The 26,475-nt window shown below is 46.8% G+C and overlaps 2 protein-coding genes across 2 annotated transcripts in view; one reads left to right on the top strand and one right to left on the bottom strand.

Annotated features, from left to right (window-relative positions):
* The window catches only part of GTF2IRD1 (GTF2I repeat domain containing 1), a 1,520,245-nt gene that overhangs the window by 1,236,303 nt on the left and 257,467 nt on the right, over positions 1-26,475 (bottom strand). The gene's annotated exons all lie outside the window — the stretch shown is intronic.
* Positions 25,327-26,475, top strand: part of CASTOR2 (cytosolic arginine sensor for mTORC1 subunit 2) — a 47,567-nt gene continuing 46,418 nt past the window's right edge. The window contains exon 1 of the mRNA XM_083479656.1: positions 25,327-25,929. Coding sequence (XP_083335782.1) covers positions 25,817-25,929 — 113 coding nt within the window. The 5' untranslated portion in view covers positions 25,327-25,816. The remainder of the gene's footprint in view (positions 25,930-26,475) is intronic.

The following is a 26,475-nucleotide window of genomic DNA, read 5'->3' as shown; positions in this document are numbered from 1 at the left end:
AATGGAAAGACAAGAAGCTCTTACCAAATTATTTTATTCAATATTCACAGAGTGAGACGTAGAATGCCATCTCTTGGATAATGGCGTTGCTCCGAGTTATCTCCTCCCCCCTTCCCTTCTCAGTCATCAACAACCCCACCTCCCTTACGGTATCTGCTTAGGGACAATTGCCTCTGGGCTCTCGGCTCTCCTACTTTCATTGCTCGCCATGTTCTGGAAGAATGGGGGTCTGGAATACTCTCTAGTGATAATGTGTCAGCCAACTGTTCCTGCTCTGCTTCTCCCATTATCTCCCAGCTTTGCCCCTCTTCTATCTCTGAGCTGTGACCCTCTGCAAACCACCATTGTTAATCTATACAGTGGTACCTCAGGTACGAACTTAATTCGTTCGGGAGGTCCGTTGTTAACCCAAAACCGTTCTTAACCTGAGGTGAGCTTTTGCTAACGGGGGCTCCCACAGCCGCCATGCCGCCGCTGCACAATTTCCGTTCTCATCCTGGGGCAAAGTTCTCAACCCGAGGTACTACTTCCAGGTTAGCGGAGTTTGTAACCCGAAGTGTTTGTAACCCAAGGTGTTTGTAACCTGAGGTACCGCTGTACTGTCCTCCTCTTCTCAGGAAGGTTCAGGAGAAAGGGGAGGCCATCTCCACCATTCCTCCTCTGATGTCCAGTCCCTGGCACTGGGAGGAGGCACCCTAAACCAAAGAGTTCTATCTACAAGACCCTTTATTGTTTCTGCAGCAATCTCTTGTCCTGCTCAGCAACTAGGTCTGCAGGAATCCTCAGCTGGAGAGCTGAGATTGGCTCCTTGCCATGTTAACAGCTCCGCATATTCATTATGAGCAAGAAATAAGGCTAAGTGGTGTCTAGCAACCCCCCCTCTAGGGCCCGGAGGGGGGGAGAGTGCAATCTCCAAAGGCTGATCAATCGCCAAATGACTGATATTTGTGGAATACAGTTTATCTACATTGCAATATTGCAAACAGTTTTGCCTAACAATTTAATAATAATAATAATAATAATAATAATAATAATAATAATAATAATAAATTTTATTTATATCCCGCCCTCCCCAGCCGAAGCCGGGCTCAGGGCGGCTAACAACAATAAAACAGTACAAAAGTACAGCACAAACAACACTCTAAAATCATTCATTATAAAATTAATTTGTATCAAGCCACTGGCAACCATTGGGCCAGAGCTCCGCGAAGATTGCCAAGGGAGGGAGTCAGGCTGTGCCCTGGCCAAAGGCCTGATGGAACAGCTCTGTCTTGCAGGCCCTGCGGAAAGATGTCAAGTCCCGCAGGGCCCTAGTCTCTTGTGACAGAGTGTTCCACCAGATCAGAGCCATAGCCGAAAAGGCCCTGGCTCTAGTTGAGGCCAGCCTAACCTCTCTGTGGCCTGGGACCTTCAAGATGTTTTTATTTGAAGACCGTAAGTTTATCTGTGGGGCATACCAGGAGAGGTGGTCCCGTAGGTACGAGGGTCGTAGGCCGTATAGGGCTTTAAAGGTTAAAACCAGCACCTTAAACCTGATCCTGTACTCCACCAGGAGCCAGTGCAGTTGGTATAGCACCGGGTGAATGTGATCTCGCAGCGAAGACCCCGTAAGGAGTCTCGCTGCAGCATTCTGCACCCGCTGAAGTTTCTGGGTCAGTCTCAAGGGCAGCCCCACGTAGAGCGAGTTACAATAATCCAGTCTGGAGGTGACCGTCGCGTGGATCACAGTGGCTAGGTCAGGGCGAGAGAGGTAAGGAGCCAACTGCTTAGCTTGGCGGAGATGGAAAAATGCCGCCTTTGTTATAGCTGCAATCTGCGCCTCCATGGAAAGGGAGGTGTCGAAGATTACACCCAAACTCTTAACAGATGGTGCTGGCACTAATTGCGCCCCCGCAAGAGATGGGAGTTGCCCCCCCAATCCTATATCGTCTCGTCCCAGCCACAGGACCTCTGTCTTCGAAGGATTTAGCTTCAACCGGCTCCCACGTAACCATCCAGCCACAGCTTCCAAACATCTGGTCAATGTGTCTGGGGCCGAGCCATGATGGCCATCCATCAACAGATAGAGTTGGGTGTCATCGGCATACTGATGGCAACCCAGCCCAAAACTCCGGACAAGCTGGGCGAGGGGGCGCATAAAAATGTTGAACCTTAACTTGGAAGGTACAGTGGTACCTCGGTTTACATACTCTTCAGGTTACATACGCTTCAGGTTACAGACTTCGCTAACCCAGAAATAGTACCTCAGGTTAAGAACTTTGCTTCAGGATGAGAACAGAAATCGCACGATGGCGGCGCAGCGGCAGTGGGAGGCCCCATTAGCTAAAGTGGTGCTTCAAGTTAAGAACAGTTTCAGGTTAAGAACGGACCTCCGGAACGAATTAAGTACTTAACTCGAGGTACCACTGTACTGGTTTAATAAAGCTGAAAAGGAAGGTTTGGACAATTAATGATTGGGAGTTGCTGCACCATTAAACTTCAGATAACAGACTTGGACAACATCCCAGATTTGAATGGAGTCAGAGGAAGCTGAGCTGAGCTGATAAAAAGGCAGTTGGAAAAATCTATACTAATAAAATTGTATTCAGTGGATGAAAGTATATGATGTTTGACATGATTGAGAATCGTGGACTCAGGGATGGAGAATTATAAAGCGTCAAAATCGAGATGTGGAAAATACGGAAACAACAGGGAGAGGCAGGACTGAGATGTGGAGATACGCTTCAGAGATCCAGACCGTGGGGAGCTCTGAAAAATTAATAATTATAATTTGGACTATAATTTGGTCTTTTTTATTTTAGTTTTTTATGATAATTGGGGTATTATGATTTGATATATTAATTGGATGTTTTGATTGGAAAATCAATAAAAATGATTTTTTTAAAAACAGCTCCACAACCATGCCGATAAGACAGTGAATCCAAGCCAGCAGGCACAAGATACCACCAGAGGTTCTTTAAAATAAAATAACCTGAGTTGGCAGACGAGGATGTAACCTAGGGATAGTGGAGATTTCCTTTTCCCCTCTGTATTTTGAAATGGACGGACCTTATTTGCATTTCCTGTACTGATGCAAATCGCAACACAATTTTCCTCCCCCAGTTTGCACGATCTACACCTTGAATCAAACCTGGCGTTTAACAAATGCATAAACATTAAACATAATTTTTGTGCTTTAAAAAAATAAAATGCAGCAAATGGGATGGAACAGACTTGCAACCAGACACATGTGGCTAAGCTCTGCTTCCACGGTCAGAGGAAGCAATACTTCTGAATACAGTGGTACCTCTGGTTATGAACTTAATTCGTTCCTGAGGTCCGTTCTTAACCTGAAACCGTTCTTAACCTGAGGTGCCACTTTAGCTAATGGGGCCTGCTGCCGCGCCGCCTCCGTGCAGTTTCTGTTCTCATCCTGAGGTAAAGTTCTTAACCCGAGGTACTACTTCTGGGTTAGTGGAGTCTATAACCCAAAGTGTTTGTAACCCGAGGTGTTTGTAACCCGAGGTACCACTGTACCACTTGCCAGAAACCACAAAGGTGAGAGGGTTCTTGGCCTCATGTCCTGCTTATGGGCTTCTCACAAGAATCTTCCTGGCCACTGTGAGAACAGGATACTGGACTGGATTGCCTTATGTTCTTGAAATATACTCGGAGTCCTGTAGTGATTTCACGCTCTTTATTGCAGCTCTTAGAAACAGTGATTGAATTGCCCCCCCAAACCTCAGGCTTTTATATACATTATTTACACAATGAGTCCCGTCTGATTGGCTGATTCTGCTTCCCTCCTGGAGTCCGATTGGTCTTTTCCTGCAGGCCAATCAGTTGTTGCATTCTACAACCCTACCAGCCTAATAGGCTGATCAACTTCCTCCTGGACCCTGATTGGTCTTTTCCTGCAAGCCAATCAGTTGCTTCATTCTAGGATCCTACTTGCCTATTGTTCTAGGATCCAAGCTTAGTACACAACAGTTCTTGAGCTAGCAAGAGCCAGAAATCAATGAATCCATCCATCCTTTACTGCAGCCAGGAGTTTTGCAGCACTTCCGATCACCCCAAGCATCTTTCTTTTAAGATACTTCAGAGCCAACGCGCAAAGAAGGGGAAGACTTTGGCAAGAAACTCCTGCACCCCAATTAGTTCGGCTGGCAAACTTGCCAATGCCGCCACCGCCCCATGCCCCCCCCCCTGGAAGCATGGGAGTGACTTTTTTAAAAAGAAAAAAGAAAGAATGAACTTTACAGCCATTCCCTTCCCAAAGGCACATTATGGCCAGATCAATGGACACAAACTGAGATCATTATGTGTGACTTACCTAGCCCGTTCCTTCCTCGTTTCTGCCTCAGAGGTTCTTTTGAATGCATTCATTGGCTTCCCGGGGAATTTCATTTAATATCTTGGCAGCACACTCAATTCTTCCTGTCATATCCTTGAGGCAATCCTATAAATAAAGGCCAGCGCATCTCATTACGCGACTCAGCAAAAGAGCTCTGTGAACAAGCTGCCTGGACGCTTTGGCCCCATCGAGGACGCAAAGTATTGTCTGGGGTGTATCGCTGAAGGTTGCAGTGGGGAAAACACAATTTGGGTGAAGTCTCTTCCTTGCACAACACTCCCCGCACCTAGAAAAGCAGCACATCAAGAAGAGTTTGAGTCTAGCTTTCTCTCGGGCACATTTGTTGCCCACTCTGCACAAAACCGTTCCCTGCACTTAGAAAATTAGTGGGGCAAAAAAAGAAGCGTTTGGATCTAGCTTTCTCATAAACTTGGTCAGTTGCTCCTACATATGGAATCATAGAAAACTAGCTGGTCAAGGCAAAAGATTGAAGCCCAGCTTTCTCCCTTGGCCTCCTAGATTTAGCTTTAATACGCTAAGGTTATAATTACACATTGTCTGAAAACGCCGCCCAGGGGAGGAGGTGTTTGTTAATTGAGCGGTAACAATTATCATTCCCCGCAGGGAATGCAGAAAATAAATAAATCCTAGTGAAATGAGGTTTTTTTAGTGGGGAGGTAGTATTAAGAAAATGAGCATTTTGGCCCTCTGCAATGCAGATGTGGAAATTGTCCTTTGGGAACAGTATACCCGCCAACATTTCTCTGATGGAAATACAGGCATCCTATCAATAATAATAATAATAATAATAATAATAATAATAATAATTATACCCTGTCTGTCTGACTGGGTTGCCCCAGCCACTGTGAGCAGCTTCAAACATATACAAAAAGATAAGACAACATTAAACATTTTAAAAAAAAACCTTCCCTATACAGGGCTGCCTTCAGATGGCGGCGGGGGGGGCAGTCTGAAAACTCCATACCCTCCAACATTTCTCCAATGAAAACAGGGACATCCTAAGGAAAAGCTAAGGGACACGGGTGGCACTGTGGGTTAAACCACAGAGCCTAGGACTTGCCGATCAGAAAGTCAGCAGTTCGAATCCCCACAAGGGGGTGAGCTCCCGTCGCTTGGTCCCTGCTCCTGCCAACCTAGCAGTTCGAAAGCATGTCAAAGTGCAAGTAAATAAATAGGTACTGCTCCGGCGGGAAGGTAAACGGTATTTCTGTGCGCTGCTCTGGTTCGCCAAAAGTGGCTTAGTCATGCTGGCCACATGACCAGGAAGCTGTATGCCGGCTCCCTCGGCCAATAAAGCGAGATGAGCACCATAACCCCAGAGTCGGCCACGACTGGACCTAATGGTCAGGGGTCCCTTTACCTTTACCTTTAAGGAAAAGCTGGACATTTTGGGATAAAATCAGAAACCAGGACGGCTTCAATGGTGTTTTATAGAAGGTGATTGTTTGACTGATTATTTGCATTTTATTTTTTTTACTGATGGTTTGTTAATTATTTTGTAAGTTGTAATTGTGTGATGTTCTACTATGTTATTATTTATTGTATGTGAGCCGCTTTGTGATTCCTGTGAGTACAAAGAGGCGTAGAAGTATAATAAATGACATGAGATGAAATGTTGAAGAAGCAGCCAGGAGGAACAGAGAGGAGTCCCCTCCACCCTCAAAATTCACCCCATGACCACAAAGACACAAAATGCGTCCCTTTTGTGACCTGCTAATGGAGCTGCAAAAGCATAAGTGTGTGTAGAATTCGCACTTGACCCCGTGTCTTGCTCTCTGCAGCTGCTTCTTCTCCAACTTGGCGGCTGACTTTCGTTAGCGCTCGGACCCCTGAAGCGCCTTGGGCACCCGTCAATTAGAGAGGTGCCTTCCGAGAGTTGCAACATTTTAAAAAATGCAAACAATCAAAACTCCATTATATGCATTAAAAATTGATCAGCTGTGTTCTTTGCCCTGCTTTATGGCGCACTAGGGGGCAGGAACTGAGATGTGGGCTGAGGGCCCATTCATCAGTGGGAATGAATCATACCCCACCTCTCTTGGAGCAGTTAGGGGTTTCGTTATGGACGCAGGTTCTTGTCCAAATCAGCATTGTCTCGTGCATAGTTATTTGTGCACACGCTCTCATTTTGCAAAGAGCGCTAATGGCTGAGCCCAGATAATATGCTGTCGAAACAGGCAGCAGATTTCTGCTCAATAACCTTCCCAGGATCTTGGAAATAATTGGAAAGGGCACTGGTTCCCAAAGGGCGAGGTCTGCCTCACAGCCAGGTCTTAGGGGTTTGTAAGAGGTCTTAGAGGTGGATCTCCATCTCTATATTTTTTTAAAAAAGTCAAAAAATCTATTTTCTCCCTCCAACTTGATTTACCAGGTTCTGTTCTCAGAGCCAGGAGCCTGGGGTCTCGGAGACTGTCAGAGTCACATCATGTTCCTACCTCGACGACGGCTGGAGATTTCCAGTGCAGGAAGCAATTACAAAGAGCCTAGCTGATGTGTCATTCTCCCCAAGTCAAATGTTGAACTCTGTGTTACAGGGCTTGTCAAGCGAGCTCAGGCTCAGACTTAGCCAGAATGCAAGTTGTCACAGGAGAGGGATTTTAAAAATATAAAATATAAAAGTCGAGTTCACCTGCTGCTAGGCAGGCGAAGTTTTTGACAACATTGACGGATGCCGCACTTGGCTAATGACACATCCTGCAGTTACCACCATGGCATACTCTCTTGCCGGCTCTGAAACCAACAAGTAGAAAGTTGCCTGAGAGAGAATGGGGCCTTTGGATTGAAAAGGGTTCCCCCTCCTTGCTCCGTTCTAAAGAGAAGGACCCCATAAAACAATTAAGTCCCAAGTCAAAACATACTTCAGTGCCAGTGGTGTAGCTTGGGTTGCCAGAGCCCAGGGCGAGGCAAGTATTGCACTCCTTGATCTAACACTGTCCGAAGCCTAGGGAGGTTAGTGTTATGTACTGAAGTTCTCACCCTGGGCCAGCAGGGGGATACTGTAGATAGTTTTCACTCAGGTCCACATATGCAAAAGGGATTGAAAGTGACGTTCAGTGATTGGATAGTTACAGAAATTTGTTACAGTTGCATTGTAGTGGAGCTCTATATAAGCAGGCTGGCTGAACCCTTCAGTTCAGTTCAGTTCTGTTCTGGCCTGTGAATAAACAAGAGCTGTTTGAAGAATCGCTGCGTCGTCTGATATGTTCACCCACAACTTAACAGTTAGGGCCTAAGGTCCGACCCGTATCAGTGACCCCCGGGGGAGCTCCTAGTTGATGTGCATCAGCAGGACTCCTTCTCCTGGTGGTTAACTCCCAATAGATGGGCTGGAGCCAGATAGTCGGTTAGATCCAATGCCTAAGCCAATACCACTCATCATCTATAACCAATAAAGTTGTGGTCTTTTTTAGCCCATTAACCTTAAATATTTGAGTCATGTGTCTTTATTCAACCAAGGGGGGAGGGGTCAGGACCTTGCCACGCAACGTGGTAGTCTCGTTTTGAAAGCTGTCCCAAGGAGACTGATTAATATATATGCCCACAGGCAAGCTACCAGCTACTTAACATGGCCTTCTGAGGCAGCATTCTGTGGACATACTGCATTACCTGAAATTAAAGCCGTGGACTTAATTGAAATTTACAGTCTTCGTAGAGTTTTGGGTCATTCCTTCTTTAAAAACGACGTGTGCGAAAATCAATTTAAATACCCTGAATTCCAGGTTCTGGGTGTTTAGTAGCTGTTAATGCAAATGTCTTGCCTATCCAGAGGAACATTTAATTTAGCAGCTAATCATTAGAAGCTCCTATTGTCCTCAGCTCTTCTTTAAATAATAGCACCCAAATGTAATGAGGGACAGTCAGAGCTGGCCCGGTTTGCAGACAAAAAGAAGTCGCCTTGTTGTGATGAAGTTGTGTTCTGGTGAAGCTACAGAGACATCTGGTGGCCATAGAATAGCAAAACACAAGAAAGCTTTGCACTAGAAAACTGTGGATGCAGGCAGAGGTGCATGGATGGATGCAAACACAGACATATATTTCCCAAACAGTACACATACAGAAAGACAGCGATAAATCAAAACTTTTCTCTTCTCTGAATTTTGCAACACAGTTTAAAAATGCATATGCTAGGGCAACTTTTGCATTAAAATCCCTATATCAGGAGTCAGCAACGTGCAGCCCATGGGCAGGATGCAGCCCACTAAGACAGTTTTACTGGCCCATGAGCCGCCCCCGAACCGAGCAACATGCTCAGTGGGTCCCCCGCGCACTGCGCTAAACCAACACAAAGCATAGCTGTCAACTTTCGGATTTGAAAATAAGGGATCAGCAGCCTCACCTGTCCCGGGGACAGTCTATGGGATATCTAACAATCCGGGATAGCAGCGGGAAACAGTGGGAAACGGTGCTGGAATAAGGGAATTTCCCGCAAAAAAAGGGAAGGTTGATAGCTATGGCACAGAGCGGCACAGGGACTCGCCAAGCAGCACCGGAAATAATGTCTGCGCATGCACAGATGCTGAAAATCGCTTCTGCGCAGGCGCGATTTTTGGCATCTGGGCATGCGCAGATGCGTTTTCTGGCATCGCGCTGTGCCAGTCTGGCCCACAGATGATCTCTGTGGGAGTGATCCAGCCCATGGCCGGTAAACCTTGCCAACCCCTAGATTTGCACTAAAATGCTGGTGAATCTTCACAAAGACTTTTTAAAAGGCATCTGAAAACTGATGTGACGATGTAGAGAACTGAATGTAAGACTGGGAAAACGAGAAACGGAGTGAAACCAAAATACAGTGGTACCTCAGGTTAAGAACCTAATTCATTCCGGAGGGCCATTCTTAACCTGAAACTGTTCTTTCGTGGGGGTCCAGGGCACAGTCCTTCAATGGCTGCGCTCGTTTCTCTCTGGTCGGGGACAGAGGGTGGCGCTTGGGGGGGAATTGTCATCGCGCCACTCCTTGGTGTGTGGAGTACCTCAGGGTGCGATACTCTCCCCAATGCTTTTCAACATCTTTATGCGCCCCCTCGCCCAGCTTGTTCGGAGTTTTGGGCTGGGTTGTCATCAGTATGCCGATGACACCCAACTCTATCTGTTGATGGATGGCCATCCTGACTCGGCCCCAGACACACTGACCAGATGTTTGGAAGCTGTGGCTGGATGGTTACGTGGGAGTCGGTTGAAGCTAAATCCTTCGAAGACAGAGGTCCTGTGGCTGGGACGGGGCGATATGGGATTGGGGGGGCAACTCCCATCTCTTGCGGGGGCGCAATTAGTGCCAGCACCGTCCGTTAAGAGTTTGGGTGTAATCTTCGACACCTCCCTTTCCATGGAGGCGCAGATTGCAGCTATAACAAAGGCGGCATTTTTCCATCTCCGCCAAGCTAAGCAGTTGGCTCCTTACCTCTCTCGCCCTGACCTAGCCACTGTGATCCATGCGACGGTCACCTCCAGACTGGATTATTGTAACTCGCTCTACGTGGGGCTGCCCTTGAGACTGACCCAGAAACTCCAGCGGGTGCAGAATGCTGCAGCGAGACTCCTTACGAGGTCTTCGCTGCGAGATCACATTCACCCGGTGCTATACCAGCTGCACTGGCTCCCGGTGGAGTACAGGATCAGGTTTAAGGTGCTGGTTTTAACCTTTAAAGCCCTATATGGCCTAGGACCCTCGTACCTACGGGACCGCCTCTCCTGGTATGCCCCACAGAGAAACCTACGGTCTTCAAATAAAAACATCTTGAAGATCCCAGGCCACAGAGAAGTTAGGCTGGCCTCAACTAGAGCCAGGGCTTTTTCGGCTGTGGCTCCGATCTGGTGGAACACTCTGTCACAAGAGACCAGGGCCCTGCAGGACTTGACATCCTTCCGCAGGGCCTGCAAGACAGAGCTGTTCCACCAGGCCTTTGGCCAGGGCACAGCCTGACTCCCTCCCTCGGCAATCTTCGCAGAGCTCTGGCCCAATGGTTGCTAGTGGCTTGAATTAATCAATTTTTATAATGAATGATTTTAGAATGTTGTTTATGTTGTATTTTTGTACTGTTTTATTGCTGTTAGCCGCCCTGAGCCCGGCTTCGGCTGGGGAGGGTGGGATATAAATAAAATTTATTATTATTATTATTATTCTTAACCTGAGGTACCACTTTAGCTAATGGGGCCTCCCGCTGCCGCCGTGCCACCGCCACACAATTTCTGTTCTCATCCTGAGGTAAAGTTCTTAACCCGAGGTACTATTTCTGGGTTAGCGGAGTCTGTAATCTGAAGCGTCTGTAACCTGAGGTACCACTGTAGACAAATTTGCCATTCCCAGATGGAGAAGAGTGTGTACAGCAGGTTCACCCCAGTTTTAGAGGGGAATCTCCAATACTAGGACCTGGAGACCTGGTGTGCTCACCTTCTGCACAGCTGAAAAGATGACACCTTGAAACCCAGACGACATAATTGGCTGCTCTGCAAACACACCATCAAGAGCGTTATCATCTTATCAGCCGTAACCTAAGAGCAGTCCAATGGCTGGCTTTGTCCTTCTGAAAATCCCCTTCCATATCTAGAGGCAAGCAATGTAGCGGCAGATACCAATTAGTCTGAGTCAGGAAGGCCTCCTGACTATGGGCAGGTGGTATTGCAAGCATGTTGTGTTTGCAGTACATTAGTGTTGCACCTATGCTCAAAATGCCCTGCTTCAGTCAACTTTACAGGTGGTGATAGAAGTTGACTCTGGGTGTCTCAATGTTCGTCCCATAAGTAACAGGACTTCCGACAGCCAAATGCTCAAATTTAAAGTTTCTAATGGCTGTGGGTTAAACCACAGAGCCTAGGACTTGCTGATCAGAAGGTCGGTGGTTCGAATCCCTGCGACAGGGTGAGCTCCCGTTGCTCAGTCCCTGCTCCTGCCAAGATAGCAGTTTGAAAGCACGCCAAAGTGCTAGTAGATAAATAGGTACCACTCCGGCGGGAAGGTAAACAGCATTTCTGTGTGCTACTCTGATTCTCCAGAAGCGGCTTAGTCATGCTGGCCACATGACCCGGAAGCTGTACGCCGGCTCCCTTGGCCAGTAAAGCGAGATGAGCGCCGCAACCCCAGAGTCGGTCACGACTGGACCTAATGGTCAGGGGTCCCTTTACCTTTTACTAATGGCTCTGGACAAATGTTGGGAACCGTCACATGAAAGGATGGACCATGGCTAACTTTTATAGCTGTAATTTGGAATGGTTTTGAGTTTTTAAGCAGTCTGGGAGGTGAGTACAGTCATACCTCGGGTTAAATATGCTTCAGGTTGAGCGTTTTCAGGTTACGCTCCGCAGCGACCCGGAAGTAACGGAGCACGTTACTTCCAGGTTTCGCTGCTCGCGCATGCGCAGATGCTCAAAATGACATCATGCACATGCGTGGAAGCGGCGATACGCGACCCGCGCATGCGCGGACTCGCAGACGCATGTTACGTTCTACTCAGGATGCGAATGGGGCTCCAGAACGGATCCTGTTCACATCCAGAGGTACCACTGTATCTTAGAAATGTAAAGCTTCTTGCTTTACAAACCATACAAGGTAAAGGTAAAGGACCCCTGGACAGTTAAGTCCAGTCAAAGGCGATGATGGAGTACAGTCTCATCTTGCTTTTCAAGACAAAGCTGTCCACAGGCAGCTTTCCAGGTCATGTGGCCAGCATGACTAAACAGCTACTGGCGCACGGAGGTCCGTGACTAGTGCCAAAGCGCATGGAGATGCTGTTTACCTTCCCATCACAGCAGTGCCTATTTATCTACTTGAACTGGTGTGCCTTCGAACTGCTAGGTTGACAGGAGCTGGGACTGAACAACGGGAGCTATCCCCATCAAGCGGATTCGAACTGCCAACCTTCCAATCAGCAAGCCCAAGAAGCTCAGCGGTTTAGACCACAGCGCCACCCTATTCAAACCATACACCTGTTGGTATTCCATGCCTCCGATGCTGCAGATGAGATTGTAGTAAATCACATGCCTGTCTGAGAAGAGCGTGAGAAACGGAAGACAGTCTTATTTCTTCCGCTGTAATGTACTTTCGCTTTCACTTGTTTTGTTTTGTTCTCTCGGAGGTGGAGAGAACAGACACCATTATGCCTTTGTCTGTATATAATGTGTAAATAAATAGTAGATCATAGTAGTCCTATGATGTCTCGCTCTTCTTGCTGTGTTGTGCCAGAAGATTAGTGTGCATTTATCAGCTGGTATATGTCGCTGAGCACACTGGAGAGGAGGGAAAATGCCTTTCCAAAGCTGTGCATACTGGAGGACGATGAGAGATTCGGGGGCTTGTAGGCACCCCCAGGGCATTTTTCCAATAACACCCACCGCTAGGATCACAGGTCAGTTGTAGCAGCAAATTTATTGGGTTTTGCAACTTCCTCTGAGTAAGCAAGCAAGAGTATACTATCCTTGGTAAACTGGAGATGATAAAATGCCATCATCCCTGTTGTGCAACTGTCTCCCAATTAAAGATCCCCTCCCCCAACCGTGCTTCTGTCAACACACATGTAACATTCAAGTTCATGAAAACACATAAATAACAACACAAGGAAGCTTTGTAATGCCTTGCCACTTATTTGTCATTCTTTATTTTGATCATTCATATAAACCACTTACCGTAATTGCAATCTTCGCTAAGCAGCATTGAGCGAGCTTAACTAATAGAGATAAAATTAGTTGAAAAACTAACAATACAGACACTGAATCAGTAAAAAGCAAACTATAAAAATCAGAAATAGCCTTATAATGCCTGCTGAATGTGAGGATCAGAGAGCTCCTAATAACTCTCAGCACTCATACCAAAGTACACACAGGTCCCACAATCCACTTGCTTGCTATGTGAAAATTCACTTATCTGAATGTGAATTCTGCCCAAACCTTGATGTACACTCCAAAAATTCAGATATCCAAATAGCCAGAGTTTGCCCCTTTCCTTACTTGTTTGTGTCTTGCTGGTCAGCTGCAGCCATTTTCAGTAAGAAACCATGCAGGCAGGGAGGGATGGAAACTGGACCAAAGAGAGAGCAGGAGACATCAAACAAACCTGCTTTTCCTTTGTCTCTCTTTTGCTGGTTGGCTGCAGCCATTTCAGGAAGAAATCATTGAAAACAGGGAGGCAGCAACCAGACAAATCCCAGACTATAAATGTTTCCTTAGGAATCAATGGGAATCATGGACTCGTTATGCAAACACTCGCCCAATGAACACTTTCCAGGGAACCCATTGCATTGGTAAGGGGGACTTGCATGTACAGCTCCCAGGATTCTTTGGGGGAAGCCATGACTGTTTAAAGTGGCATGATACTGCTTTAAATGTGCAGTGCAGATGGGGCCTTGGTTTTACTCACAGTAGACCCATTGAAATTATTGGACCCAAGTTAACCAAGTCTATAGCTGGTACCCATTGGAAATGGTAGGATGAAAGGCAGTGAGCCAAAGCCAATGGCAGGTAGAACCAAATTCAAGTTTCATCCTCATTCTCCTCCTTGTTCAGTTATCTCCCACTTGGACTACCGCAATGCGCTCTGTGTCAGGTTACCTTTGAAGGTGCCCCAGAAACTACAACTAATCCAGAATGTGGCAGCTAGACTGGTGACTGGGAGTGGCTGCCAAGACCACATAACACTGGTCCTAAAGGATCTTCACTGGCTCCCAGTATGTTTCCGGGCACAATTCAAAGTGTTGGTGCTGACCTTTAAAGCCCTAAACGGCCTCGGCCCAGTATACCTGAAGGAGAGTCTCCACCCCCATCGTTCAGCCCAGACACTGAGGTCCAGCTCTGAGGGCCTTCTGGCGGTTCCCTCCCTGTGAGAAGTGAGGTTACAGGGAACCAGGCAGAGGGCCTTCTCAGTAGTGGCGCCCGCCCTGTGGAACACCCTCCCACCAGATGTCAAGGAAATAAACCACTACCTGACTTTTAGAAAACATCTGAAGGCTGCCCTGTTTAGGGAAGTTTTTAGTGTTTAATGTTTTATCGTGTTTTTAATATTCTATTGGGAGCCGCCCAGAGTGTCTGGGGAAACCCAGCCAGATGGGCAGGGTATAAATAAATTGTTGTTGTTATTGTTGATGATGTCATTGTTAGAAAAGCAACACTGAGGAGGAAAGTGAGACCATTGTAAGTAAAAAGGAAGCAGCACAGTGGGGGGCTGGCTGAGGGTAGAGGTTGGCAGGGACAATGCCCCATTTGTCCTAATAGACTAGCCTGCACTGCTTGCCCATTATTTTCAATGGACCAACTCTGAGAAAAAGAGCACTGTAGCTTCAGCTTCCTATTCACAGTTACCTGGGAGTGAGCCTCGTTGAATTTAATGGGACTTGCTTCCTAGTCGACATGGATTACACTGTAAATATTTCCCATCAATTAATCCAACCCAGCCATCTATTACTTGTTGCAGAGCAGGACAGAGCATATGTCAGTATTATACGAAGCCACAAATCTGCGTGTCTGTGGAGTGTGGGGGGAAAAACCAACAAGCAATCTCTTTCTATAAACAGACTTGCAAGGTTGCCAAGGACGAAAATGGAAGTGGTGGTGATGGAGTACAACAGGATTATTAATATCCCGGAACTCCATCTTTTTCACCAGCCACAAGACCAAACTGCAGCTTTGCAGGAAGCTCCGAAGTATTTAGATTTAATCTGCAGACTAATGGGAAATTAAACTGGCACAGAAGGCTTAGCACTGATGCTAGCAAAAGGAGGGCAGGGGAGAAAATTTCCAAAAACAGATTGGCTTAGCAAAAAAAAACACAGAGAGAGCATACAGCATCTGTGGGTTTGTTGAAACAAAATGCAGAAAGGGGCCTCTTCATGCTCCATTCTACTCTTCCTTGCTCAGATCACATTTGGGCTTTTCTTTGATTTTTTAAAGCATTTTTTAAATTTAAAAAAATTGCCCTACTTGCCATATGTCCAGGTTTTCCTAGACATTTTGTCAATTCAGCAAAAATCCACCTGGACACCATTTTTGCAGCCCAGTTCCCAGATGTGTCCAGGAAAATGTGGACATATAGCAGCCCTAGGCATATTGTGTCCAGTTCTGGGTGCCACAATTTAAGAAGGATGTTGACAAGCTGGAATATGTGCAGAGGATGGTAATCAAGATGCTCAAGGGTCTGGAAGCCAAGCCTGATGAGGAACAGTTGAAGGAGCTGGGTATGTTTGACCTGGAAAAGAGGAGACAGAGAGGAGATACGATAGACATCTTCATATATCTAAAAGGCTGTCACATAGAAGACGGAGCAAGGTAGTTTTCTCCTGCTCTGGAAGCTAGGACCAATGGATCCCAAGTTACCAGAAAGGAGATTCCAACTAAACATTAGGAAACACTTTCTGACAGTAAGAGCTGCTCAGCAGTGGAACAGACACCCTCAAAAGGTGGTGGACTCTCCTTCCTTGGAGGATTTTAAGCAGATGTTGAACGGCCATCTGTCATGGATGCTTTAGTTGAGATTCCTGCATTGCAGGGGGTTGGACTAGATGGCCCTTGGAATCATGTGAAAAGGATCTAGGAGTCTTGGTTGACCACAAACTTGACATGAGCCAACAGTGTGACGCGGCAGCTAAAAAAGCCAATGCAATTCTGGGCTGCATCAATAGGAGTATAGCATCTAGATCAAGGGAAGTAATAGTGCCACTGTATTCTGCTCTGGTCAGACCTCACCTGGAGTACTGTGTCCAGTTCTGGGCACCACAATTCAAGAAGGACACTGACAAACTGGAACGTGTCCAGAGGAGGGCAACCAAAATGGTCAAAGGCCTGGAAACGATGCCTTATGAGGAACGGCTAAGGGAGCTGGGCATGTTTAGCCTGGAGAAGAGGAGGTTAAGGGGTGATATGATAGCCATGTTCAAATATATAAAAGGATGTCACATAGAGGAGGGAGAAAGGTTGTTTTCTGCTGCTCCAGAGAAGCAGACACGGAGCAATGGATGCAAACTACAAGAAAGAAGATTCCACCTAAACATTAGGAAGAACTTCCTGACAGTAAGAGCTGTTCGACAGTGGAATTTGCTGCCAAGGAGTGTGGTGGAGTCTCCTTCTTTGGAGGTCTTTAAGCAGAGGCTTGACAACCATATGTCAGGAGGGCTCTGATGGTGTTTCCTGCTTGGCAGGGGGTTGGACTCGATGGCCCTTGTGGTCTCTTCCAACTCTATGATTCTATGATTCTTCCAACTCTATGATTCATGCAAATAGAGCCATTGTGTGGGGGGTGGGGGGGACTAGAAGCAAAACCATGTGTGATTTCTTGTCCCATTCTGGCTGAGTGGAGATGAGCTTGTAGGACACGAGAAAAGGGACACTGAGTAGTCATTGTAAATTTTGAAGGGGAGCAGCTCCGCCTGGCGGCCCCAATATCTGGAAGTCGGCCTCTTTCCTTGGTGTTCAGAACAGAAAAGGGGCCCTCTTGGTAGTTGCTGGTCTCCTCCCACCCCTAGGGAAGAAATGGCAATGACTGTCTCCTGGCAGAGGTGGTTATAGGGTAGCATGAAGAGAGCGTGAGAGGCAGAGGCACGCTGAATTTTAGAGTCACACAGGGTGTTGCTGGAATTTGAGAGTCAAGTCCACCACTTCTCCTGGGCTTCTGCCTGATTCAGAAAAGGCTGTTTTACCCACCCCACTCACTTTGATTCCCACTTCAACCGTTGAGTAAGGTTGATTTGATTTCCACCGTTGTTGTGGACTGGCTGGACGCAGAGAGATGGTGGGAGGCAGGAGCCAGGGAATAAAGCTTTAAGCCCGGAGATTGTGGGTGGGACGACAATGAGTGGTCAGAGAGAGTCGAGGGAGGAGGAGGAGGCGTCAGAAGCAGAAGTGGTGGCAGGATTTAGCGGGCGGGAAGAGGCTGCAACAGAGAGCAGTTCAGACTCCGAGGCAGAAGCAGGGGCTGGAGAGAGGTGGAGCCAGAAAATAGAGAGGCAGGCTGCTGAAGAATCCAGGGAGTCTTCCCCTTCTGCTGCGACCAGCTGCCCCCCTCCTTGGTCTCCTCACACAGAAATGAAATGGGCAGAACAGAGGGTGGTTGCTGAGATCACTAGGCCAGAGCTGTGGTTGGCTCCCTTGAATAAAGAGTTGAGTTCACTGGCCTGGGTGATTTATTGTGTTATTGATGAACTGAGCCTGATTCCAGCTCTTGACACTCCTTCTTTCTGATACAAACCTTTATCCGCCCCCCTTCCCTTGTTCCCGATGTAGATCTTGACTTACCCCTTCTTCCCTGGCGGTGGGACACCATTTTGCGATTCGCCTCAGGTGTCAAAACATCTTGAGCTGGCCCTGCACATAGTTTTCCAACCTTCAGCCATGACCGAGTCTGATACAGTTTTCCAACCTCTGACTTCTGTTCTTGATCCAGGGAAAGGTTTTTGGGAAACCATTTTGCTTCGCACCATTCCAAGAATGTTATCCTAGAGGAACAATAGTAACAGTAACCCTGCCCTGGAGTTAGACTTGGCCTCTGTTCTGGCAGTCAAAAACCGGAGTCCTGTTCCATTATTCTTAGATGGCCTGCTTTGGCACCAGGCCTGCTTTTAAACTGGCTTTTAATTCGTTCGTTTTCTAGGCAACATACATTAAGCTCATTTGTCAGGAATGTTGCTTGGCATCAGGGATTTTGGCCAGAGGCATTTCCTTTCTAAATACTGTATTTGTACAGTGGTACCTCAGGTTAAGAACTTAGGTCCGTTCTTAACCTGAAACTATTCTTAACCTGAGGTACCACTTTAGCTAATTGGGCCTCCCATTGCTGCCACGCGATTTCTGTTCTCATCCTGAGGTAAAGAACTTAATTTGTTCTGGAGGTCCTTTCTTAACCTGAAACTGTACTTAACCTGAAGCACCACTTTAGCTAATGGGGCTTCCTGCTGCCGCCGCGCTGCCGGAGCACGATTTCTGTTCTCATCCTGAAGCAAAGTTCTTAACCCAAGGTACTGTTTCTGGGTTAGTGGAGTCTGTAACCTGAAGCGTCTGTAACCTTGAAGCATCTATAACCCAAGGTACCACTTTACTAGGCTATTTTTTAAAATAAAAAAAACCTAAACATGATTATATATTATTTGTCCTTCCTCAACTGCAAATGATCAGTACACAATTCCTCCCAAATGCACAGGCTGCGATCGTTCCAAAGGACTCCCAAGGCGTGACTGAAGTGACAAGAGCGAAGCAGAGTTCATTGAAAGGAATTACAGCATCGCATGAAAGGTGAAAAGACACAGCCATGGAAGTTGAACCCACAATGCATTTGGCTTCCAGTTTGAAGGCTGGCTGCTGCTAGGTCTGTCTAGAAAGTCAGAAGCAATAGGACGATCGTTGCGTGTCGTGCAGTTAGTTACACCGCCTCTAAGTCGTGTACGAAAATCTCAATACGGTGAAAGTAAAATTATGACATCGGAATTCAGTTAAAATGACTGCTGGGGTTTTTTAAAAAAAGTTTTCAGTAGGTGCTGGATATACAACAGAGAAAAGGCTTGTCTGATTTCAGCTGGGAGGGAGTTGGATAAAACCAGTGTATAGCTTAGGGCCCCACTCTCTTGGGGGCCCCAAAAAAATTTAAAGGGGGGAAAAAACTTGGATGTACGTTTCAAAATATAAGATAAAAAACAAATAAAATAAAACCTACATACAGCAACAGGGTTTTGTGTTGTGTAGGCTCCTATGATGTAAGTAATGGGCCCCGCCTGCTAGCCTGCTCCCTAAAATATCACTGGTTTGCTCATTTCTATATCAATTACTTTGATAAAATACATATTTTTTATGTGCAAATGGCTTTAGATACCTATTAGGTCCATAAATTACCATATAGCATATATTCAACACACACAAAAGTGACAATTTGTTGTTGACAAAGGACAGCTGGACATAGAAAGGGCCCCATTACCTTCAGTAGCTTAGGGCCTCATCAAACCTCAATCCAGCCCTGCATAAAACTGGTCCCACAATACTGAACGCAGCACACCTTCAAAGTTGCACACACACCACATATATAAGGCACACTCCTCCTCAAGGAATCCTGGGAACTGTAGTTTGGTAAGGGTGCTGGGAATTGTAGCTCTGTGGAGGGTAAGCTTCAGTTCTCGGGGGGAAATGTGCTTTAAATGTACCGTGTCGGAGTCTGCTGTCACCCTCTTCCTACAATACAGGAGCTCAAGTGATGTTGACCATAGAGAAGTACCGGTAGCTTTCTTTCCCGGAACACAACTAACTCAGCACGGCTGAAATTTCCAGAGCAGGCGAGAGAAGCTGGCACAGACCCGAGGCGAAAATAAATAAATAAAATGCTTTCTCCATATTCCTCTCCACCCACCTCCCAACTTCATTGCCGGTGGCATTCGAACAAAGCATCGTGTTTCGTCTTCCATTCGGCTAGCTGAAAGATCTCTCCACAAAAGTCCCTTACAAAAAGGCAGAGGAGGGGGTGTAAATATTGCAATGGCAGCCATTTGTGTCTAAAAGGCACGTCCTGTGTCTGCTGTCACACACACCCCCTCCCCTGTCCCGAGCTCCAAACCAAAATGTCAGATGTGGGTGTTTGTGTGTTATGTTGTTGTGGGGCTGACCCACAGGAAGTGACAATCTACTACTCAGTAAGTTCTTTGGGACCAACTGTCAGAAAAATGCACATAGGATCGTAGCCTAACTTTAGGTTTGCAAAATTAGGCTTGTGCACACTAGAAAGCACATTGTTTCTGGGCACGGTAGTTCACTCCTCACAGAGTTACAATTCCAAGCCACCCTTCGTGAACTACAGTGCCCAGAATTCTTTGAGGGAAAGAATGTGTTTTAAACCTGCTATAAAGGTATAGCATGTCTCTGTCGCTCTAGTGCAAAGTTTTCCAAACTTTTCATATTGGGTGGCACACAATTTCACGACACTGTAATTCAGTTTTGCTAGCAAACTGGAGGTTAAACTAACCCCTTTCCAGTCCTCGGCGGAGCGTGGGGAGCATTTGCGCAACACACTTACACGCTGCAGCTGACACACTAATGTGTCTCGACACACATTTTGGAAAGCTCCGCTCTAGTGCAACAAATCTACTTTTTTATTTTATTTTATTTTATTTTATTTTATTTTATTTTATTTTATTTTATTTTATTTTATTTTATTTTATTTTATTTTATTTTATTTTATTTTATTTTATTTTATTTTATTTAAGGACTTGTTGCTGGTTGGAAAGCGACAGGAAAATGCACTGGAAAGTGTTGGGTGAACAAATGAGGAACAGGAAAGGTGTATAAACACCAAACAAGCAAATCAGGATGAGGGCAGTGGGAACAATTGTGGCTATATAACCATCCCACAAACAAATCAGAACAAAACTTGGTCCAGCATCACCTGATGCCTTATATCTCTGTCTGCTTCCCAAGGTCTTTGGGGGAAGTCACTGTTAGTGGTTCCCCATGGCTTGGACCAGGGCTCAGCAAACTTTTTCAGCAGGGGGCCGGTCCACTGTCCCTCAGACCTTGTGGGGGGCTGGACTATATTTTGGGGGGAAACACACAAATGAATTCCTATGCCCCACAAATAACCCAGATATGCATTTTATATTAAAGCATACATTCTACTCATGTAAAAACACGCTGATTCCCGGACCGTCCGCGGGCCAGATTTAGAAGGCGATTGGGCCGGATCCAGCCCCCAGGCCTTAGTTTGCCTACCCATGGCTTGGACTGAGGCATAACTCAGGGGAATGGTGGAGCTTCATTTCATTCACAAATTCTCCAAAAAACAACCACCACCAAAGACCCATTCCAAAGCTTTATACTAACTTAAAAAGATAAGAAGAACCTTCTGGATCCGGCCAATGACCCATCTAGCCCAGCATCTTGTTCTCACAGTGGTTGAACAGATCCTTGTGGGAAACCAGAGAGCAGGATTCGAGGACATGAGCACACACCCCTCTTGTGGTTTTCCACAACTGGTATTCAGAAGCACTGCTGCCCCTAGTTGTGGTGGCAGAGACTAGCCATTGTGGTTCGTAGTTATCAGTAGCCCTCTCCTCCATGTTGTTTTCATCCAACTGTCTCTTTTTTTCCTTTTCTTTTTTGATAACATTTTATTAATTTTCCAAAAATAACAAAAATAAAAACAACAACAAAACAAAAACAAAGCAAATTGACTTTCCTCTAGTTGTCCCTTCCTTGGTTCTATTATTTATCAACATACTGCATGTCCATCATTAAATTTAGGACCTATTTAAATTACCTATTATCCATTAATAACAAAATTACAAGTTATCTTAAAACCCTGCTAATGTATTAACAAAGATAACAAAGACAAAGACAACAGGCATATAAAATGAAGACAGCAGTGCCTGGCGTGCTCTGGTCCATGGGGTCACGAAGAGTCGGACATGACTAAACGACTAAACAACAACAATGTATCAACCTGTGTACAATGCTTCTGTAAATATGCAATAAACATCTTCCATTCTTCCTTAAATTTGTTGTCGTCTCTTCCTCATTTTCAATTTTGCCATTTCAGCATATTCCATTAATTTAACTTGCCAATCTTCTTTAGCTGGGACACCTTCTTCCTTCCAATGTTGTGCTAATAAAGTACGTGCGGCCATAGTTGCATATATAAACAAATTCTTTTGTGGTTTTAGGAAGTCCACTCCTGTAATACCTGGTAGGAAAGCTTCTGGGTGGCAAAGGTTGTTTTAAACATCTTCTTCATTTCATCATAGATCATTTCCCAATATTTCTTTATAATTTTACAATCCCATCACATATGAAAAAAAAGTCCCTTCTATTATGGCACTCATCTGTCTCAAAAGACAATGGAGTGCACTGCCGAAGGTCAAATCGCTAGCGGAGCTTTCCCAACTTTTCATGTTGCTGACATGCTTTTTTAGACATGCATCATTTTGTGACAGTAATTCAGTTTTACTAGCAAACCAGAGGTTAAACTAACCCCTTTCCTGCCCCGGGATGAGCACGGCAAGCATTTGTGCAACACACCCACACACTGCAGCCAACACACTAACATATCAGCACACACTGTTTAGAAAGCTCTGCGCTAGGGAATCACAGCGCCAGCTGTGGCTGCAAAGACTGGTAACTCGTAACCGATGCCTCCCACATTGTTTATGGTGCATTAGAAGCACCAAAGTGACTTCTCTAGAGCGCAAACCTGGGCAGTGTGTATGGAGGTCCTGGGCTGCCCAGATGACAAGACCCTTCTCTCATCCTTGCTGATGTGGTTCAAAGGAAAGCAGAGCAATACATTTGGCACCAGCTTGGCTGCAGGAGTTGCCGGAAGGAGGCGCACAAGGCACCATCCAACCATCTTAGGGACTCTGTTATGTACTGAAGTTCTCACCCTGGGCCAGCAGGGGGTACTGTAGATAGTTCTCACTCAGGTCCACATATGCAAATAAGGAATTGAAAGTGACGTTCAGTGATTGGATAGTTACAGAAAGTTGTTACTGTTGCTTTGTAGTTGAGATCTATATAAGCAGGTTGGCTGAACCCTTCAGCCTAGTTCTGTTCTGGCCTCTGAAGAATCGCTGTGTCGTCTGATATGTTCACCCACAACTTAACAGGCTCCACTCCAGATTTGTGTAGGGTCTACTCCTTAGACTTTTCTTCTCCTGAAGATGTCCCGCAAGGCATCAGATTGCTCCTCAGGGTTTGCTCCTGAAGCCTTTCTCACCAATAAATAGAGCTGCAAGGCAGAGGAAGGTCAGTTAGGATCAGAGTTTTCCTTCTCCTAGAAGACGGGCTACCTTCCTAGGTGGACAAGCCCCACCTGCCCCTCTCCTCCATGGCCATCACTTCATAAAAACGTGTTTTGCAGACCGTATTCCATTCTATATTGTCTCCTTGCTTATTTAACTTATATGCAGAATTCATCATGCGAAAGGCTGGGCTGGATGAATCCCAAGCCGGAATTAAGATTGCCAGAAGAAATATCAACAACCTCTGATATGCAGATGACACAACCTTGATGGCAGAAAGTGAGGAGGAATTAAAGAACCTTTTAATGAGGGTGAAAGAGGAGAATGCAAAATATGGTCTAAAGCTCAACATAAAAAAACAAAGATCATGGCTACTGGGCCCATCACCTCCTGGCAAATAGAAGGGGAAGAAATGGAGGCAGTGAAAGATTTTACTTTCTTGGGCTCCATGATCACTGCAGATGGTGACAGCAGCCACGAAATTAAAAGACGACTGCTTCTTGGGAGAAAACCAATGACAAACCTAGACAGCATCTTAAAAAGCAGAGACATCACCTTGCCAACCAAGGTCTGTATAGTTAAAGTCATGGTTTTCCCAGTAGTGATGTATGGAAGCGAGAGCTGGACCATAAAGAAGGCTGATCGCCGAAGAATTGATGCTTTTGAATTATGGTGTTGGAAGAGACTCTTGAGAGTCCCATGGACTGCAAGAAGATCAAGGAAGGAAATCAGCCCTGAGTGCTCATTGGAAGGACAGATCGTGATGCTGAGGCTCCAATACTTTGGCCACCTGATGAGAAGAGAAGACTCCCTGGAAAAGACCCTGATGTTGGGAAAGATGGAGGGCACAAGGAGAAGGGGACGACAGAGGACGAGATGGTTGGACAGTGTTCTCGAAGCTATGAACATGAGTTTGACCAAACTGCGGGAGGCAGCGAAGACAGGAGTGCCTGGCGTGCTCTGGTCCTTGGGGTCACGAAGAGTCGGACACGACTAAATGACTAAACCAGTGTTTCCCAACCTTTTTTGGGCAAAGGCACACTTGTTTCATGAAAAAAATCTCGAGGCACACCACCATTACAGCCCCGTGACGTCAGCGCGTAGCGTCACGCCGGGAGGGACGCACAAAAGTGTAAGTTTCAATTTTTCCCCCTCCCCCTTGCCTTCCTTCTGTGCCAACCGCCAAAAAGCCAAGACTTTAGGGCAGCAGGTCGACACGGAAGAAGCTCCTACCTAAGGACAGGTGCGACGGCCGTGTCCTCTTCTGCCACACTTGGCAGCCCTGCCTCACGGTCGTGACTCCCACCCTGATTTCTCCCCGCAGGTCGAGCGGCACAGGCAGCCCAATGTGTCCAGCCCAGACACAAGCCCCGCTTCCCCACTCTAGATCCTGAATGCGACCAAGTGCTCTGGACTCCCGAGCAGGGTGGGAAAGAGGACTCGCATCTGGTAGCCTCCGGGCTCCTCGCCTGCTCGAGGGATGGCATTGCAGGCAAGCTGCCGGCCGTCGCCATCGCCGCCCCCTCATGCGAGTGGACCTGCCCGGAGTGGTGGGCCGGGGGAGGCTCGCTCTCTGTGGGGATGTGGCCCGCACGCGCGGCCCCGCTTCCTCCTGCCCAGGGCTGAGCTCCTTACCCGCGATCTCGGCCTCGCGCACGCGGATCCCACTTATTCCGAAGCTCGCGCCAGTAGCCGGGGCTCTCACACCGTGCCAGGGCGAGGCGGCGCGGCCCACTGACGTCATCGCGGCTCGCCGCCGCCCTCGACTTCCCTGTTCCCTCCCCTCCCTCGGGTCGCCGTGGTTACCGAGGACTGCAAGCTGCTCGGGCGAGCGTGGGGCATTAAGTGGGAGAAGGAAAATTAAAATTAAAACTCGCCTGAAGGCCGCCTCTCTGGATATGAAGCTATCTTTCGAATTTTTTAATTTTTCCCGCGGCACACCAGGCAACATCTCACGGCACACTAGTGTGCCGCGGAACAGTGGTTGGGAAACACTGGACTAAACAACAACAACAACATTCCATTCTAAATCGTGGTATCATTTGAAACGCTTCGTTTCGTAAAAGCCAATAAGATCAGCTGAAAGAATTGTCTCTGTTTGCAAGGCACCCGGACGCCTCGCCAAGGACTCTTTTATTTTGGAAGCACCACACGGAGGGGGTGGGAGGGGAGTCCTTAAAAAATAAACAAGGCAAAAACCCCCAACTCCTGATCCGTGCTCCGCCCTCTGGACTACACCTCCCAGAATGCTCCGCGCTCCTGCGCATGCCCACTTGCGGGCCCCTTTGACTGGCAAGTTGTTTGTTACATTGAAACAGCAGCCGCTTTTTCTGCGCTCTGAAGCTCTTCCCTCTCCTTCCAGCTTCAGCTGTTCTTTTCTCCCCTCCTCTTTTTTCTTTCTTTCTTTCTTTCTTTCTTTTTTTTTGTTGGCTTTGCTTCTTTCTTTTCTCTCCCTCCATCAGCGCCACTTCTTTAGTTAGCAAAAATCTTCCCTCTCCCCCCCTGCAACCCACCGCCTTGTTAATTCCATGACAAATAATATCTTCTTCTTCTTCTTCCATCCCTTTTTCAAAGTCATTATTTTCCTCCTCCTCCTCCTCCACTCTCTGCCTGCGTTGGAGACGTAAAAGGAAGAGGGTGGGAAAATACCCCTTTCGGACAAAGAGGAAGACACCCCCATCCTCCTCCTCCTCCTCCTGCTCCTCCCCACCCCCCGAAACCTCCCAGGCAACAAACAAGAGGCTCCCCAAACTGATGAACTACAAATGAAAAAGAGGAAAAGATGGAATTGCACATTTTAGAGCACCGACTAAAAGTAGCTAGTGTCGCCAAGGAGAGAATCCAGTTGTTTACCTACGGGCTGATCAAGCTAGCATTTCTCTCCTCCAAGACCAGGTAACGGGGGACCCCCTTTTTCACGGGGAGGGGGGTGTTGCTCAGCAGCCTTGCCAGCTTTAACAAGAGGCCAACGAGACGAAGCACTGCTGTAAGGGGGGGGGCAGGGGCTTGACTTATTCCCAAACAGGAATCAAGGTTGTGGGGAGGGTTAGGGTTAATGGGTCACCCCCCCGACCACCCCCACTTCTTTTCCTATTGCTATCCTTAAATGGTTTCGCCGGTCCAACGAGAGCTTTTCGTTTTATTTTTCTGGTGAGTTTCTGCACAAACACGCCCCCTTCTTCCCCTCCCCCCCCATATAGTCTTTTTTAAAAAACAAAAAACCCTCAAATCTGCTTTAAAAGATGCTGATGGATTTAAACAGCTGCCGGCAGGGGTTTTCTTTGCGTGCATTGCTAAGTTTAGGCGGCGGTGTGTGTTTTATAAAAAGTGAATTAAACGAGGGTTAAGTGGGGGGGGGTCCCCACCCCCCCAAAAGAAAAACTAAGGACTCGGTCAGAACAACAAAGAGCAGCCGTGAAGGGGGGGAGGAGGGGGCAGAGG

The sequence above is a fragment of the Podarcis liolepis genome (assembly GCF_965112155.1).
Source record: "Podarcis liolepis genome assembly, chromosome: 16".
Taxonomy (NCBI): domain Eukaryota; kingdom Metazoa; phylum Chordata; class Lepidosauria; order Squamata; family Lacertidae; genus Podarcis; species Podarcis liolepis.
Note: the sequence above shows the minus strand (reverse complement) of the source record. Positions and strands in the feature narration are given on the sequence as shown.